Source organism: Pseudoliparis swirei, chromosome 4 (assembly GCF_029220125.1).
Source record: "Pseudoliparis swirei isolate HS2019 ecotype Mariana Trench chromosome 4, NWPU_hadal_v1, whole genome shotgun sequence".
Taxonomy (NCBI): Eukaryota; Metazoa; Chordata; class Actinopteri; order Perciformes; family Liparidae; genus Pseudoliparis; species Pseudoliparis swirei.
Window position 1 is genome coordinate 18,291,883 of NC_079391.1, and position 17,612 is coordinate 18,309,494.

The window sequence follows — 17,612 nt, forward strand, 5'->3', positions numbered from 1 at the left end:
TACGAGTCTGCTGTGACAATACAATACCTACATCCCACAACATCCATTTTCTCTATACTTGCATAGAAACAGCTTTATTTGACATATTTAAGGTTAATTGTTAATAGCATCCATCTGGGGTTTTTTTTTGGGGGGGGGGGGGGGGGGGTATTTTGTTTATCAATATATTAGACATCCTTCATTATATTAATTATTTGGACATTTGATATAGTTGAAAATTAAATGTATTTTTGTTACAGATACACAATCAGACTACATACCACTTAGTGCTCTGAGCATGGCACTAAGGGTGACTCACTTTTTCTCCCTTTATTTGGAAATGATACTTCACGATTTGTCATTTTTACCATTGTGGAAATTTCCTTGACACATTTGCTCATTCACGTTTTGGACTGGCCGGCAAACAGTTTCAGTGTGTGCAGAATGCAGTAACGGGCTGCATTGTTGAAACGCTGTGCATCATGTCAGGATCAAATGTTTCTGGTTCTTCAAGAGTGAAACTCATCACTCTGATCAGGCATGGCCTTCCTCAAAGACCTCCAGAATTTGCTTGTGGCTCTGGCAGGTTTGCCTGACGTCCAGTCCAGACTGGGTAGTACCTTCAAGGCCCTTTGGACCTGCATGGGCAGCGGGGAGTCCGGCTGGATGAGGGATGCCGAGGCTCTACTGGTCCATATTAGCAGGAGTTTGATGGCAGAGTTTTGCAGCAAAGCCTAAAGATATGGACAAAGTACCAAATCAGTGATGAGTGTTTTTAACCATAAGAACGGTTGTTTAAAATAACACATTATGTCATCAGAGGTACACAACAAAGGAGACCAATCTGTACTTCCATACACCGACTACTGGTGTCAGTTTATGTCAGTAAATCAATAAAAGGAAACACGTTATTTGATAATTTCCTTCAGGATGTACACTACTGTTCAAAAGTTTGGGATCACTTAGAAATGTCCTTATTTTTCAAAGAAAAGCATTGTTTTTTTCAATGAAGATAACATTAAATCTATCAGAAATACACTCTATACATTGTTAATGTGGTAAATGACTATTCAAGGTGGAAACGTCTGGTTTCTAATGAAATATCTCCAGAGGTGTATAGAGGCCCATTTCCAGCAACTATCACTCCAGTGTTCTAATGGTACATTGTGTTTGCTAATCGCCTTAGAAGACTAATGGATGATTAGAAAACCCTTGTGCAATTATGTTAGCACAGCTGAAAACAGTTATGCTGGAGATATAAGCTATACAACTGGCCTTCCTTTGAGCTAGTTGATTATCTGGAGCATCACATTTGTGGGTTCGATAAGACTCTCAAAATGGCCAGAAAAAAAGAAGTTTCCTGTGAAACTCGCCAGTCTATTCTTGTTCTTAGAAATGAAGGCTATTCCATGCGAGAAATTGCAAAGAAACTGAAAATTTCCTACAGCGGTGTGTACTACTCCTTCAGAGAACAGCATAAACGGGCTCTAACCAGAGCAGAAAGAGAAGTGGGAGGCCCGGTGCACAACTCAGCAAGAAGACAAGTACATTAGAGTCTCTAGTTTGAGAAATAGACGCCTCACAGGTCCTCTACTGGCAGCTTCTTTAAATGGTACCCACAAAACGCCAGTGTCAACGTCGACAGTGAAGAGGCGACTCCGGGATGCTGGCCTTCTAGGCAGAGTGGCAAAGAAAAAGCCATATCTGAGACTGGCCAATAAAAAGAAAAGATTGGTATGGGCAAAAGAACACAGGCATTGGACAGCGGAAGATTGGAAAAAGGTGTTCTGGACAGATGAATCCAAGTTTGAGGTGTTTGGATCACACAGAAGAACATTTGTGAGACGCAGAACAGGTGAAAAGATGCTGGAAGAGTGCCTGACACCATCTGTCAAGCATGGTGGAGGTCATGTGATGGTCTGGGGCTGCTTTGGTGCTGGTAAAGTGGGAGATTTGTACCAGGTAAAAGGGATTTTAAATAAGGAAGGCTATCACTCCATTTTGCAATGCCATGCCATGCCCTGTGGGCAGCGCTTGATTGGAGCCAATTTCCTCCTCCAACAGGACAATGACCCAAAGCACACCTCCACATTGTGCAAGAACTATTGAGGGAAGAAGCAGGCAGCTGGTCTGCTGTCTGTAATGGAGTGGCCAGCACAGTCACCAGATCTCAACCCCATTGAGCTGTTGTGGGAGCAGCTTGACCGTATGGTCCGCAAGAAGTGCCCATCAAGCCAATCCAACGTGTGGCAGGTGCTTCAGGAAGCGTGGGGTGACATTTCAACAGATTACCTCAACAAATTAACAGCTAGAATGCCAAAGGTCTGCAATGCTGTAATTGCTGCAAAAGGAGCATTCTTTGACGAAAGCAAAGTTTGAAGAAAAAAATGAATACTTCAAATACAAATCATTATTTCTAACCTTTTCAATGTCTTGACTATATTTTCTATACATTTTGCAACTCATTTGATCAATAAAAGTGTGAGTTTTCATGGAAAACACGAAATTGTCTGGGTGATCCCAAACTTTTGAATGGTAGTGTATGTTGTCAAACAAGAAGACAATAGTTTATTGCAATATAACAGGGCACTGTGGAGTTTCAGTCAGTGTCAACATATTTTCTATTTCAAGTGTCTGGCGTTCTGCTAATGCCACATTCACAATGGATGTTTTGATGGATGCTTTCTGTGAAATACATTTCCTACCTGGACTCCCGACTCCAGCACAAACACAGCGTTGCTGTTGGAGAGGTAGTCCGCTGACAGCAGACAGATAAGCATTCGGCTTCTCTGTATTGCAAGGACCACATCATTTGTATATGCTGCAATAGAAAATGAAAACCATCAGGAACATTTGCGGTCAACAGATACACACACACATACCCCCCCCCCCCCCCCCCCACACACACACACGCACGCACACACACACTCACACAATCACACACACACACACAGTTGATCCTCTGACCTCCTCCAGGAACCACATCCCTCTCCAGCAGACAGAGGCGATACCCCCACCGGTCCTCTAACACTTGGGGCAGCATCACTTCTAGCGGCCTCTGGGTGGACCCCCCTTCCGCAGTGTTCAGCAGGTCCATGCGGGATAAACATGCTGCAAATAAAAGTCATTGCGAATTCACCCCTCCAGTGTAGTTACGTGACAATGACATCCAGACATCACACACTGAACATAGCGGCCTACCTTCCTCATCAGTGTGAGGTCCTCTCGAGGAGGAAAGGCTCGAAACTCCCTCAACCCCAGCGGACGGCGGGCTCCACACGTACGACAGAAACACATCAAACTGTTTCTCTTCTGATCGGTGGTGGACGGGAAAGACAAGTTAGAAACCAAAACACAAAACAGACATTTAAACCTGGGTTCTTCCCTGTAGAGGTCAGATTGTCATCTTGGTCACCACCACAATACGTGCAATATCATAGTGTTCCTTACCTACTTTTTTCATGCACATATAGTGGATTAAGATAATCAATTTAGAGTATGATGATAATCATTCTGTAACGGTCACAATGGTACACTTCCTGCATTTGTATGTTTGCATGATTTTCTTTGTGATACATGTTTGACTCTCCTGCCTTTTTCTAGAAGTTAACCCACATCCTGTGAAGAGGAGGAGCTGTTGCGGCCAGAATGGGGGGCGGTGCGTGTGTGTGTGAGAGAGCGAGTGTGTGTCTGTGTGTGTGTGTGTGTGTGTGTGTGTGTGTGTGTGTGTGCGTGTTTTACCCATCTTGTGGGGCCATTCACAATAACATTGTGGGGACTTGTCTTTTTTTAGGCATAATGTAAATCATTATATTTTAGGGTGAAGGCTTGGTTTAAGATTAGGTTTTGAGTAATGTAAAGGTAAAAGTTAGGATTACGTTGTTAGTAGTTATGGTTAGGGTAAGTCTCCAGGAAGTTAATGTCAGTCGATGCAATTTCCCCAAAATTCATAAAAACACAGATGCGTGTGTGTGTGTGTGTGTGTGTGTGTGTGTCTGCATTCTAACCTCCATGATGCTTTCCATGTCGGAAGTGGGATCTGTAGATAAGTTGTACTTCCAGCCATTTCACATGTAAAACGATTCCTAGTCCAGCTACCAACAGCAAAGAGGCAATGGGATACCCAACCAGCGACGGCCATTTCACTGAAACCCAGTCAACAATGTTGTACCTTTTAATGCATCAATACTGGACTTGAGTGTTTTAGCTGTCACCACAGAGTGGTGAATGTATTGGTAGTTACTGAGTTACACATCCAGCACACACCAAGCAGCATTAGCATTCATTTAGAGTCATGATTGGGTGCAGTATTCACTCTCCTTTTAGCTCTGTTTTTGATTCCCCCTCCACCTCCACCACTATAGCCAGTTTATTACTTTACCTGTCTATCGTTTGGAGGTGGGTAGATAGTATACAATCGGCTTATCTGAGCTTTTTCCTAAAAATCCCAAATGGAAAAAATGCTGATTCGAGCAGCATACAACCAAAGACTTGAGCTGAAAGTCAGTGATGTGATAAATCATTGTGGATTCATGAGAGTGATTGCTACATGCATGTAATCATTGCTTGTAAATGAAAACTAATATTTCAATCTTCCGATCGGGATGGTGTCACCATCCAGCTTGCTGGTTAAATGATTTGCCTTATTGGATGGAACGACTTCAGTTTGAGTAATATGAGGTTTATTTGAGCTGCAACATCCCAATGTTATGACAACATTGTTGTATAAATACAATATATCACTGTGACAATTGAAACAACAGTACCTTTAATCTGATTCTTGAGCTCAACGGTGCCAGTTCTGTTTCCAATAATATTCCTGGCGATACAGATATATCTGTGGTTCAAGTGTTGGGGAGTCACCCGTGCGATGATGGCACTTCGTATGACCTTGTACTCGGTAAATGTCAATCTCTCCTGTCTGAATCAGAGGAAGAATATCAGCTCCCTTCACATCACAAAGAATACTTATTTTACAATTGCTTGTCATATATAACAAGCAATTACTGGCGCACATTGACAAAGGACCTGCAGTGACTCACTGTTGCTTCTCCATTGGTAATAGAGTCATATTCTTCATGTTGCTACCATGATTCATGTACCACAGCACCTCCCTCGAAAAGTTGCCCTCAAAAGGAAAATATACCTCACACGTCAGATTGTGAGGTCCACCTTGAACAGGTACAAAGACATGGTCATAATAGTTAAAAACTTAATGTCCAAATAAAAGTGATACTATAATTTATGTCTTGCCATCATACCAAATTGTAAGATGCACGAATGAGTCATTTAGACGAAGATATGGAGCCTGAATGTAAGTTACAGCAACATGTAGAGCATCACAAGTGAACAAGTACAACATTAGATTGGCATGAAAGATATCAGCTGAGTTCATACATATTCTAATTTATTTTAAAATCTTGGAATTGGTCAAAAAGTAAGTTTCAACAAACCAGAACGCAGGAATGTTTGGATGTTTGCTATATACCATACCAGTCATAAGATGATTATAGTGTCAACAGTGCTGACCTTTGAGTGACAACAACTTGAAATTGTTTTTTTCCCATTCATTCTGTGGTATTATGTCGTTTACACTTACCAAGCTCCACTATCTCTGTTGTGTTGCCATAAGGTTTTATAAACCTGGGAGGGGAACTTGCTTTGTCAGCTGTTTGGACATGGGAAATAAAGTCAGAGAGTTATGCATTATCATCTGTGTGTCTGAGAATCCTACTGTACACATCAGATCTGAGGTCTGCTTTGACACCCAGCGACACCCTCTTTTATGAAGACGTTATATGATTAAAGAAATCGATAAGATACTCAAGGAAAGGACTTAAGGATTTAAAATTCTTAAATAAAAACAAATCAAACAAAGAAAATAAGTTACATTGTTATACATTTCCTTTATGAATGCATTCACAGTGTCGTAATTAAATGAAAAACATATGTTAAAACGTAAGGATGTGTATTGAGATGCATTGCATTTCAGACTAGTAGCCATGCTATCAGCTTTGTTAGGCTTTACTTCAGGCCACCAGAGCCTTGAGCTGAATGCTAATGTCATGCTAACATGCTGCCATTGACGAAGCTAGCAATCTGATACTAAATGAGTGTAATGTTTACTATGTTTAACATCTTAGTTACTATGCTAATATGTCCTAATTAGCACTAAACACAATTTTGACCTGATGATGTCACGAGATAAAGTGAACCATCACCCAAGTTAGAAGCCGTATATCTGAGGGGTAGCCTACATGGAGGTCTGGACCAATTATCATGGAACAGCTTCATTTTTGTGGCGTTTTCTTTAACGGTTAACCTGATTTGAAAATTGTTGCGAGAAGTGGCAATTTCTTATTTTTAAAGTGGTTTGGTGGTTATGTTGAGGGTGATAGCAATGAAAAGCTGCACTAAAGATGAATTGTTCTTGTGATTTTCTTGTATGGCTGTTGTTCTGAAAATAGGACATTCCACGTTTTAAATAACAGTGGTCCTTAATGGAATTTCCAACTAGAAGCTATTATCGCCATAAGTATCTTGAGCATGCCATCTTGCACAGTGGGGCAATGATAGCAGTAACCACAGGCAGTTAACCACCTGCAGTGGAGAGAGCCTGTGGTTTTTGGGGTAAGCAACTAGATATGAAGTAATGTATGTGTGAAAGGTGCTGAAGCCTTTTTATTGAATGTGAAAAACATCATGAACTAGTAATCACTAGTCCCTCAGCAATGGCTTATTTATTATTTATTTATTTGTAATTTGAGTAGCTTTGTGGAGCTCATACAGACTGTGTGTAAAAAGGTTATTCAAACTAATCAAAAGGTCTATTTTCTCAAACTTTATTGAATTATTATTGTAATGTAGGAGTTATTTTTCTTCTTTTTCATTTTATTAATATAAGCCGCTTGAGTCCTAAATATTAGAATTTTACCATAACCAAGTAAAACACGAATTTCAGATTGGTTGACATGTTAACAACAGGACGCCTTAAAAATACTATAATTTGAACCCAGTAGCAAAACAGCCCCTTCTTCTGTCTCTGCGAGGCTGTGCTTTAAGATGAATGCTAACTCCACAAGTACAGACAACAACACAGATTGAGAAAGGCTTCATCTCATTTAAGTATGTTAGCAGCATGCTAACGTTTCCAAATTAGCATTAAACAAACCGATAGTTGTTAAGATATTTCGGTCTGGACCACTAATATAACAGACCAACATTTCCATCCCTAGAGTCTACTGCTCAAAGAAATACGAGCTAGTGTGACACCACTCCTCTTTTTGTCTCTATCAAATCTACCGTCTCTGGCCACGGGATAACTGCGATATTATCTGGATATTATGATACCATGTATCGTCGTATATTATCGCGTTCTTAACCTCTACAGACACACACAGAGCACTCACGTACGACTGTGACGTGAACAGCCCTCCTGAAGGTCCAGATCACTCCTCGCTCATTTATTTGTTGATCACAGAAATAGAGGCCAGTGTCGTATTCACTGACTTGGCAGAGCTTTAAGGACCCACTCGTCTGACAGGAGGATCTCTTCTGCTCGGACACAGCTTTGTTACCCTGGAACAAAGCACACGTGTTGTGAGCTTTAGCAGCGATTTATATGATGGCACATTGAGACGTTTTAATCCTGTTCATGTGTGTTGTTCACCTTGTACCAGGTGACATGTGTGTTGTTACTACACTTGAGACCTGGGCAGGGGACCTCCCCCCCTGCATCAACACGCAGCTCGAGACTGTTCTCCTCGGGCTGGAAGCATCCCAGTCTGATCTCTGACCTCTTCACCACCTGTAGGTGGAAGAACAACTCACTGCCACTGGACAGCAAAGTCCAGAACACTTAATAGAAGTTCAATCACATACATTTTACACACACACACACACACACACACACACACACACACACACACACACACACACACACACACACACACACACACACACACACACACACACAGAACATCTCAATGTGCTATTTGGTGTCCCGGAAAGGTTTTCAAATTTTTGACTTGAAATATTCGTATTTATCAATGCTTTGCAAATAATAATTTACAGAATACATATTAATCATAATTAGTTTGTTAAATATTTTGGGTTAAGGAATTAATGTAAGTACAACTTAATCTGGATTGGTGTATTGCGAATATCACCAGCCGCTGGAGTCCATGTGGACCATGTCCATTCAAAAACAGGCCGAACGCTTTACTGCCAAGGCCAACATTCTGATGTGGAGCGATGAAAATGGCGATGTTCAATAATTGCAGACTTACTAACCAGAGGTGAACTTTGAATGAAGTCAGACTCGAGACATGCACTTAAGATTTAAAGCTAAAGCTATTGGCAGAAATGTAATGTAATATTGTTAACCATTGTAAGTGCATTAGTAAGAAGAAATATTGCTGTGTTGGTACATTGCTACATTTCTAGGCGAGTTTTTTAGCCATGTGTAGGTCAGGGGAAAGGTGGGAAAGCGGAAAGAGATCCAAGTGTCTTGGCAACAATAAAACCTTGAAAACCAGGGGTTCATCATTTCTAAAAACAAAATAGTAACACATTTGTTGAAGAGCACAGCATGACATGTACAACAAGGATTAGGATTGTTTTGCTTACTATGGATTTGATTTTGAACTCCACAGCTAAGATTAAGAGGACATGAGTTGCCGCATCAGTGAAAAACAATTAGTTTAGACTGAGTCTAATCTGACACATTTGGGGACATGATAATTTACCTGCACAAGTACTTTCCAGAATGTCTTGCTTCTGCTGGGAACTCGCTCCCACAGACAAAGGATGTGCCTTCAGCTCCTCCTTCGGTCCGGGAACACACGACGACCGTGTGCCGGCTCACAGACCCGTGGCACGGCATCACGAACATCTCCCCCTCCACAGCTCTGTAGTGCTGGTGTGCAACATCTGGCTGAAGACCTGGAGAGAGTCGCGTTTCTGTTTCTCTTCCATTGTACAGTCAGACATAAACAGGTCCATGACCCCCTGAACAATTCCAATACTTTACTTTCAAGCCCACATTCAAAGCACCGTACCCGGTCTTTTCTCTGGACGGGTTCCCACGCAGCATCCCTCCGAGAAAATGGGGATGATACAAAACAACAGAATGTATCCAGTTTGCATCCTGTGTCGCTAATCTGTTAACATTGCTTGTAGAATTCAGTCCTGATGAAATCAAGCTCTTTTACATTTCAGCCTCTTTTCTTTACACAACCACATCTGGTTTTCTTGGTATTTTCTCGTTGTCACTTTTTTTTTGCTCCTCGTCTCTCTCAACATGAGCTGCAACATTTTCACAGGACATGTAGTAGGTGGTACTGTTTCCTGTTTGGTCGCCTTTGAACATGATTTCAAAAGAAACTGCTCTAATATTGTGTTCCTGTAAATTGCATTCTACTTCCTATGTAAACTACGGAAGAGCTGTTAAATATGAGTATTTTACTGTCTAGGAGATGCAACAGGTAGATAACATAGTTCCTTTAATAAGAAGAGACAATGAGATACATGCAAGCATTGCTTTTCAACATTATTATTATTAAAATTCAGGTGAAAAGGAAGACACAAACATATTCTGAGAGTACATTTAGATTCATAAATGATGTTGCACACCTGGACTTTGACCTGGTTTCTAATCTCACCACATAATCTCGCCGACACGTCCTCTCCACAATCTTTTTCTCTGCTGAATCTGCTGTATGCTTTTGTCTATACTATGTATAACCACTACTATAATACTACCTTTGTCATATCCATCCATAAACAATGATCTATCTGCGTATCCTGTTCAGGGCCACTGGAGGCTGGATCCAATTTGTTACACAGAGGTTTGGCATGACATTGTACATTATATTTATATTACAGCTCTAAATTAATACGGACTAACACAACCATTACTGAATTGTATCACTTATTAATCTGGTGTACACTGTTAACATAAGCTTGCTGACTCAAAATTAACTTTATTCAATATTTTCAATATAGCAATACATTGTAATACACTGTGTTTGAAAAATAAACCTGTTCTTAAAGCTACCTGAATTAGGTTTTTGGTCACAAGATGGCAGAAAGTCTTTTGGAAGACAAACATATTCGCTTTGAGATGAGAAATTATATAATATTCTCATGTCTGAAAAGTAACATTTAAGTTCTGGAAAATGCACCCATAAACCAAAACAAGCCATAATGAAACCAACAATGTTGGACCTTTGGAGGTGTTGGTACGTTGTTGCAGTCTTTACGCTAAGTTTGGAGAAGTATTGATCAGATATTTCTTTTGTTGATGTTTGCAAATAATTGTCTAGTTGAACATCCATCATGAAACAACTTGAGCATTCATTTGACCACCTGTCAAAACGACCCTGGTATTTTGAGAGCATGATGGCAGACAGCACAGATATTAAAACAAATGCATATAAATGTTTCGCACAGAAGACTTTACATAAACACAGTGGTATGTGAATAAATGTTTAATAATATAGAAGAGAAATCCAGTGACTACATTTGAATATATATGGGGGATTTTAATCAATGAGCCCCTGTGAAAAGCAACACCCTCACTTTCATGAGAATACATTAGTGGAACATTTCTGGATGTCAGTGACAGTGACAGTAAATATTGTTGTGACCAGAAGCAACTTCACATTTTTACATTAAATTCATAATTCTGTTACATGTCTTTGCATCAGCTTTCATAGTAAAAAGGAAACACGTGGAAACACGTCAATTTAACAATGCAAGATGCTCCATTGACATATTACAACAATAAAGGTAAATGTTAAACATGACCGTCTACAGCAGTAAATATATTTTCCTAGTATCCATTTGTGTTATTCTGTATCTGTAAGTCATACACTGAAAAGAGATATAATAACAGCTATTCATTCTGGCATGAGGTAACATCCGAGATTGCTGCAGGTAAAAGTTTCACGTTTGATGTTTGATGCCTCCCTCGGGGCCGGCAGGTGATACCGTAGCTGCTTCCAGAAGGAGGAAGAATGCGGCATGGAGCTCATGCCCTTCCACGTGACACAGTCTCCAGCCTCGCCAAGAAGCTGTAAGGCCTCCGGTAAGGACCCAGACCTTGTCGCTTCTGTTGTCTCCGTTTGGATGAAAATCAAGCGAGTCTGCCGCTCCACGAGGGCTGCATGGATGGCACTCAGCAGGCCCGATCCCGGTCCAGGATCTGGGGAGGTGGGAACCAAAACCACCGCCCGACTCTGCTCGATACAGTCCAGCACGGCCTCCGCTGCGGCTGCAACCAGCCAGAGTTCAGATTATTCGTTACTCCATGTAGACTTCTTGGGAGACTTTTTTCAAAGTAAATAAATACGTACCTTTCCCTGGTGAGACGTCACGATCATAAAGACAGAGAGTGTAACCAAACCTCTCTTCCAAAGCACTCTCCAGGCATTTTCTGTCATCTTCATTCAGTCCTGCGTCTGTGTCGCTCTTGTAACACATCACAAAGGCATCATAGCTCTTTCCATCTAAACAACAAAACAAACAGCTTTGTCACTTCTCTTATAAATCCACATATTGAAGGCCAAAGTGCAAAACCTCCTATCTGCACAATTCTGCAAGAAATCAAAAAGTGAATTCTTTAGATTGGAGGTTTTGCTCTTCAGCCATCGATATGAGCTTCTTAAACATGAGTTGTTTGCTAAAATTAACCAACAACATGAATCCCACCTGAGATGCTGCTGTGGCAGCCAAGAGTGTCTCTTAGGAAAAGAGTGATATTCATTTTGAACCTCACATAGATAACTACTGCCAAGACCATCACCACCATAACACCGACAACGGCGAGAGCCAGGGAGACGTAAGAAGGATGAGCTGTAGGAAAATAACAGCGAGAATAAATGTGACAAAATGTTAATTTAAAAACTCATATAGTAGTGGTTTTAATCTGATTAAATAGGATCATCGTTACTGGCAGACCCACTCAAAAAGAACAACAACACAAGCAGATTTAATAGGTTTAAGATTTAGGAAAAGGTTTTGAACACTTGAGACATTACATACCTTTTTGGGCCAACGTGATGGTGACGAAGCTTGAGGATCCAGATACAGCATCCAGTCTACAGGTGTAACTTTTTGATAAATCCTCCTCTGACACCTTTTTGAAGACTAGAGATGCTGTCATCTTTATCTCTGCACCTTTAACCTCCCTGGAAAGGAAATAAAAGTCAGGAAGTTAAGCTATTTTGTGTGTTGTATGTGTCAAACATGTGCACTTCCAGACTCAGTTGGGTGAAGTGTTTACCGTGTGTAATTGTAGAAAACAGGAAAGCTGTTGTTTGTTTCCACCTCTGATTTCCCGTGGAACCACAACACGTCGTCTAAGTCTGCATACATAACGGCTTTGCAATCAACCACCAGTGTTGCGCCTAAAAAAAGCAGTTGTCGATTTTGACAAGATTTAAAGGTAGTAATTTAGAAAGATCGTAAATGCTGTATATCTCAGCCTGTGTGTCCAAGATACAAGATGGACACTCACCCAAATCTACCTCAAAAACATCACGATTGCGTGGTGAAGTGATCACTGGGACTTTTTTTTTTTCTGTGCAAAAAGAAAGAAAGGAGAAAACACTTTACATCTTCTCACCCCAACCTATGAACATAACCTGTGAATATGAAAAAACAGCTCTTTCCTCACCCTTCGGTTTGACTTGAAGCACCACTGTAAAGGTCATGTGATATTCTTGTCTACGATACAGGTAAGACCTGGTACAGGTGTATACACCGTGGTCATTCTCTTCCACACTTGAGAAGTAGCCGTCTTTTGGCTTGCCCCCCCACAAGATGGAAAAATAAAGATTAATTTAAAAAGGATGAAAACAAGCCTTAAAAACACCACGGCCAAAAGGTTTGCTATGCTTTTGGGAAATTTGCTAATCAAATGGTTTAAAACTGGCAGTCAGAAGTCCCCACTAGAAGGATACACAAATCTCCAGGGCTGAAATATTATATGACAAACACTGCTGCGTTTACATACCTTGTTCCATATGATGCCGTTGCTGGTAATATTCGTGATGCTCACAGCAGGTATGTTTACCTCGGGACAGTTCAATGTGCAGGCCTCCTGTCTGTAACATATGTGAGGGTACTGGGTCCTCTCCTCACACTCTCTGGACTGCGGTGTGCATACGATGAGGCTGAACCAGAGCCGGCTGCTGGCATCAAAGAGAAAGGTTAACATGAAGATTTCCCATTCAAACATTTTTCAGAGGCTCTGAATGTGAATTGTGGAGACGGCTAAAAAGGTTCAGTTTCCAAAAATGCACATTTTAAATATCAGCCAGTGTGACATTTAGCCTCTTTTCTCTCTGCGTTGGGTAAACTGTCAGCCTGAACCAGTACTGCCTGCTGACATTCCTGTCACGTCACCAAAGAACAAGTATGATAAAAAAAAGAAGAAGAAGTATTGGTAATCTGAAACTCAAAATTATTTTTTCCAGAATACAAGTAATTGACAATAATTCATTGTGAACAGTTTCATATTCTCCACATTCAGGAAACGGAACAGCTTTGTTGTCCCATCACCATGTATTCTGTGTTAAAATGCAAACTTCTGTGTTAAAATGCAGGCATCCCCTGACATGGGATCAGGTCTAAGTCTCACTTCACCTACAAGCTTGTGGAAAAAGCCATTCAGGACTGTAATCCCACAAATCATTGCAACTCGATTGAGGGTGAAAAAAAGTACTGTATGTATTCACTGTACATCTACATTAATCTCCAAAGAACTACATAGCAATTCTATTTCTGGTTTTTCGGAGCGAAAGTCAGTATCATTGTGGGACTGACTGGACTTTACCCCGGAGAGCATGAGTAATTCCCCTGGTTGTTGACAGAAGCGTTGAGAATCACAAGACTCCTCCCACGAACCAGCAACCCCAACTGCGTCTGCTCAGCTGAGGACATGTCGGCCAGGTCCCTCTCCTGGCTGCTGGAACTGGTCCAGATCACTTTGGCATCACCATGACGGTCATGGCTGCAGTACAGCACCACCATTTCACCGGCCCGGACATATGTCTGTCTGGTTCTCCAGGGACACACGCCTGCAAATGAGTATCACAAACTTGAGCTCATTTAAGAGAGTAGAGCGATCACATGAACATGAGTCTGGTTTAATCCAGTACCATAGAAAGGCTGGCATCCAGCCTGCTGTTTAAGTGATGGTCCATATGAGCAACATGCGTTGGACCAGATCCAAGTGACATGTGAGCATCAATGTTTGGTTGTGTGCTTGTAAAGAGTTCACTAAATAGTGGTCTGTGTTATTTATTGGTTACAATATTTCGGTTCACTTTCTGGCCTGTAGCCCCTTGACCTTTGGAGTCAGAGAGGTTAATGTGATACTTTGTTAATTACCCCCTGTGTTATTCATTCATTTCACTTCCACCACAACTCCCACAGATTACAGGGATTAGTCGCATTACTTTTATATAACATCCAACAAATCTCAATTTTGTAATGCTTTTTAATTTTTTTAAATTGTTGCGAGGTATTGAAAATGTTTTCATCTCGTAATCCAGATGTCTGTTGATGAACAATTTACTGCTGTCAACCTATCAAAGAATATCTCCAATCAGGCGTTCAGATTTGCTATTTAAAGAAAGGGAATGGTTACATTTGGTGTGCCCTCTTAACTGGATCATTTGTGGAACTGCTGTGAGTTTGGCGGATGCAACCGTTATGAAAGCACAGTGGGGGCTCTTCACCACATCCTAATTTCTTGATGCATTTTGGTCTTGTGACTTCAGTGTGATGGAAAATGTGTCAAGTTTTGTCAAAGTCAGCACTGGTCAGGGCAACAAAGAGACGTTTGCCAATGTATTTAATCATGTGCATGGTTGATATCTATGATGATCCAATCTGCATGTCATAGTGTATTAAAAAAGTCTGTTTTATTAATTATTAATATTTGGAGCCAGCTCGGAAAGTTATGTAGACTGACAACATTATCTTTCAGTGGTTTTGCCCATGCAGTGTCAAGTACATTTACTCAACTATTTGTACTTTTATTTCCATCTTCTGCTGCTGTGTACTTAGTCCATTACATTTCAGAGGTGAATTGTGCACATTTAACTCCACTACATTTATGTAATACTTTAATAACTAACTATTTTGCAGATCCAGGTTAAAAACACAAAACATAATCACAAAATCCCCCTACATTTACCAGCTTGACACATTCATCAATAATTGTGATTCACTTTTCTCATAAAGGTTATGTTGTTTTTGTCTGTCTGTCTGTCTGTCTATGTGTTCAACCTTCAACCCACTGAGGGCATGTTCTTACCTGTGAAGGATGCCAGGAGTAACAACAGAGGAGGCAGAAGGGCTTCCACCATCATGACAACACGCGGTGCCGCACAACCAGACATTCAAGAGCGTTGTCAGAGCTGTGGTCCTGCTGAGTGGAAGATCATGTGATACCACACTGGGGTGATGATGAAAAGTGAAACACAAGGAAGAGTGTCACGTTGTTGCCAGCGCAGCAACTGTTGGATTCCTCCGAGCAAGACACAATGTCATTGTGGTGGTGGTATGTCGGCGTCATCTGCAGTGACAGTTGGAGCCACACACACATGTGCGCAGAGGTGTAGGTGCAGTTTCAGTTAGAGAGGAAACAATGTGGGGGACTTGTATACTCCTTGTGATATGGAGTTGGGACCAGTAGAAGTTAGACAAACGAAACAAGTTCACAATGATTCAATCTTCCTCCTGGTGGGGGAACGATGAGTACTTGGGTTACGAGTGGGCCAAGCCACGGGCTGCAGCTGAGCCCAACAAGGCCTAACAGGGATGCTTTTATTACAGAATGGATGACATATTTAGAGAGCAGGGTAAATATAATAGACACAGAGATGAAGAAGGACAGACAAAGACAGCTGCAATGATACGATAGAAATGAGGTGTAGGTTGCATGCATTGAAAGTGTAGTTTAGAGTTTCCTTAGACACGATGAGCATATTATTATGTCGTGGCGGCGCTCGGCAGTTTGACTGCGGGCAGAGTGGTGAGCATCCTAGAGAATCCCCCGTTCAGCGACAAGTACGCCACTTTGAAAGAACACTTGCTGAAGGTTTCTGGACTATCGGACTCCGAGCGGGCTCGCCGGCTGCTCTCGCTGAATGGCCTCGGCGACAGCAAGCTGTCGGAGCTTATGGACAAGATGCTGGCTCTCCTGGGTAGAAACCAGTCCGAGTTTTTATTCATGGAACTGTTTCTACAGCAGCTGCCTTTGCAGTTGCGGTCATCTTTGGCCAATTCCAGGATTACGGAAATGTCAGAAGTTGGCCGAGGAGGCCGATAAGTTTTTTCTTGCCGGACAACAACACTGTTTGGCCGTGCAGAAGCCGGCGCAAGTTGCATGGCTACCAGCTGCATGTCTACCAGCGGAGACAGCGGTTGTCGCGGCAGCGGAAGCAAGTCAACGACGGGGAACCGCAGGCTTGTGTTTTTACCACGCACGGTTTGGACCGAGGGCTACACGGTGCCGCTCGCCATGCAGTTACAGCAGGAAGGGAAACGCCGGGGCCGGTGTTACGGTTCAACCTGAGACCCTGTTAACTGGCGACCTTCGGTCGAATGCGTCTGTTGTTGTCGTAGTTACGGCAGATGTTGATAATAGCAAGAGAACACGCAGCTGTCCTCGCGAATGCCGCATCCTGGTGGCCAGTTCATCAAGGGCAGAGCATATGTCTCACCTGCGGATTTTTTTTGCCCGGCTCAACCAACACGGGTTGATCGGCGACCCGGCTAAGTACCAGTTTGGGTTGACAACCATTGACTTTCCTGGACATCGCATCAGTAAAAACGGGGCCGTTCTCCTTCCAGTGAAGGTGGACGCGGTGGTTAACTTTCAGCGCCCGCTCACAGTGAAGGCACTGCAGGAGTTTTTAGGCATGGTGAACTTTTACCATCGGTTCATGCATGTGTTCAGGCAGCACAGTTGAGAACCAGCTTCAGAGTTTCTTAGGTCACATTTAACCCACAAACAAACATATCGGCGCGTTCGGCTGAATCTTTCCTCTCTTGATTCTACTATTTTGGTGATTTGATCATGTTTTCTTGACAGGGTTTAACAAATGCTTTTGTCGAAAATCCACTCAGTGATTAGATCTCGTCTATCCTAGATTACTGACTGAAGATTAATGCAGACTCATACCAACTAAATTACTTGGTTAGTAGCTGTATTTGTTTTTCATATTAGTTAAGAATGAACCTCGCCACTGTATAACTTAGTTCCCTTCTTTGTATTACTTTTTAAATTGTTATAACTTTTCAAATTAATTTGTAAAACTTTTTAAAACTTTGTAATTATATTTTAACTTTTTTATAACTTAACTTTTTATGACTTTTTAGTACTTTTTACATTTTTAAACGTTTTAATTCCTTTAAAACAAAAAACTTTTTAGTACTTTTTTACTTTTAATTTAATTTTTTATAACTTTTTTATAACTTTTGTACTTTTTATTACTTTATAACTTTTCATTACTTTATTACTTTTTATTACTTTTGTACTTTTTATTACTTTAGTACTTTTTATTACTTTTGTACTTTTTCATTACTTTTGTACTTTTTATAACTTTATTACTTTT

At 41.2% G+C, this 17,612-nt stretch overlaps 2 protein-coding genes across 8 annotated transcripts; both read right to left on the reverse strand.

The window, feature by feature from the left end:
• Positions 1–76: 76 nt before the first annotated feature.
• Positions 77–9,137, reverse strand: LOC130193166 (interleukin-18 receptor accessory protein-like). Of its 2 annotated transcripts, none has more exons than XM_056413572.1 (11): positions 8,727–9,137; positions 7,649–7,808; positions 7,389–7,557; positions 5,579–5,647; positions 5,022–5,151; positions 4,746–4,900; positions 3,987–4,124; positions 3,181–3,291; positions 2,947–3,090; positions 2,685–2,800; positions 77–713 (listed from the first exon to the last, which is right to left on the reverse strand). In XM_056413572.1, exons 1-11 carry the CDS (start codon positions 8,870–8,872, stop codon positions 489–491), a joined length of 1,563 nt encoding a protein of 520 aa, XP_056269547.1. In that variant the 5' UTR covers positions 8,873–9,137; the 3' UTR covers positions 77–488. The 2 variants fall into 2 exon arrangements, with proteins under 2 accessions (XP_056269547.1, XP_056269546.1); XM_056413571.1 differs by having other exon boundaries at positions 7,649–7,814.
• A 1,317-nt stretch (positions 9,138–10,454) lies between these two features.
• Positions 10,455–15,391, reverse strand: LOC130192781 (interleukin-1 receptor type 1-like). 6 transcript variants are annotated; one of them, XM_056412930.1, is made up of 10 exons: positions 15,308–15,391; positions 13,820–14,063; positions 12,998–13,172; positions 12,659–12,788; positions 12,500–12,562; positions 12,266–12,389; positions 12,025–12,170; positions 11,692–11,835; positions 11,337–11,489; positions 10,455–11,254 (listed from the first exon to the last, which is right to left on the reverse strand). In XM_056412930.1, the coding sequence occupies exons 1-10, from the start codon at positions 15,360–15,362 to the stop codon at positions 10,881–10,883; spliced, it is 1,608 nt and encodes a 535-aa protein (XP_056268905.1). In that variant the 5' UTR covers positions 15,363–15,391; the 3' UTR covers positions 10,455–10,880. The 6 variants fall into 6 exon arrangements, with proteins under 6 accessions (XP_056268905.1, XP_056268904.1, XP_056268906.1 ...); XM_056412929.1 differs by having other exon boundaries at positions 12,998–13,175; XM_056412931.1 differs by lacking the exon at positions 11,692–11,835 and having other exon boundaries at positions 12,998–13,175.
• Positions 15,392–17,612: the final 2,221 nt, after the last annotated feature.

Bases quoted from the DNA above. Each gene is read 5' to 3' on its own strand.
- LOC130193166 (XM_056413571.1), bottom strand. From the start codon at position 8,872: ATGTTCGTGATGCCGTGCCACGGGTCTGTGAGCCGGCACACGGTCGTC. The intron at 4,901-5,021 runs GTGAGTCACTGC...CCTCTGATTCAG, and splicing joins TTACCAATGGAGAAGCAACA to ACAGGAGAGATTGACATTTA. The intron at 2,801-2,946 runs GTCAGAGGATCA...TTTCTATTGCAG, and splicing joins GGATGTGGTTCCTGGAGGAG to CATATACAAATGATGTGGTC.
- LOC130192781 (XM_056412929.1), bottom strand. From the start codon at position 15,362: ATGATGGTGGAAGCCCTTCTGCCTCCTCTGTTGTTACTCCTGGCATCC. The intron at 14,064-15,307 runs GTAAGAACATGC...ACTCATTTGCAG, and splicing joins ACTCCTGGCATCCTTCACAG to GCGTGTGTCCCTGGAGAACC. The intron at 12,789-12,997 runs GTATGTAAACGC...TGGGGGGGCAAG, and splicing joins ACGGCATCATATGGAACAAG to CCAAAAGACGGCTACTTCTC.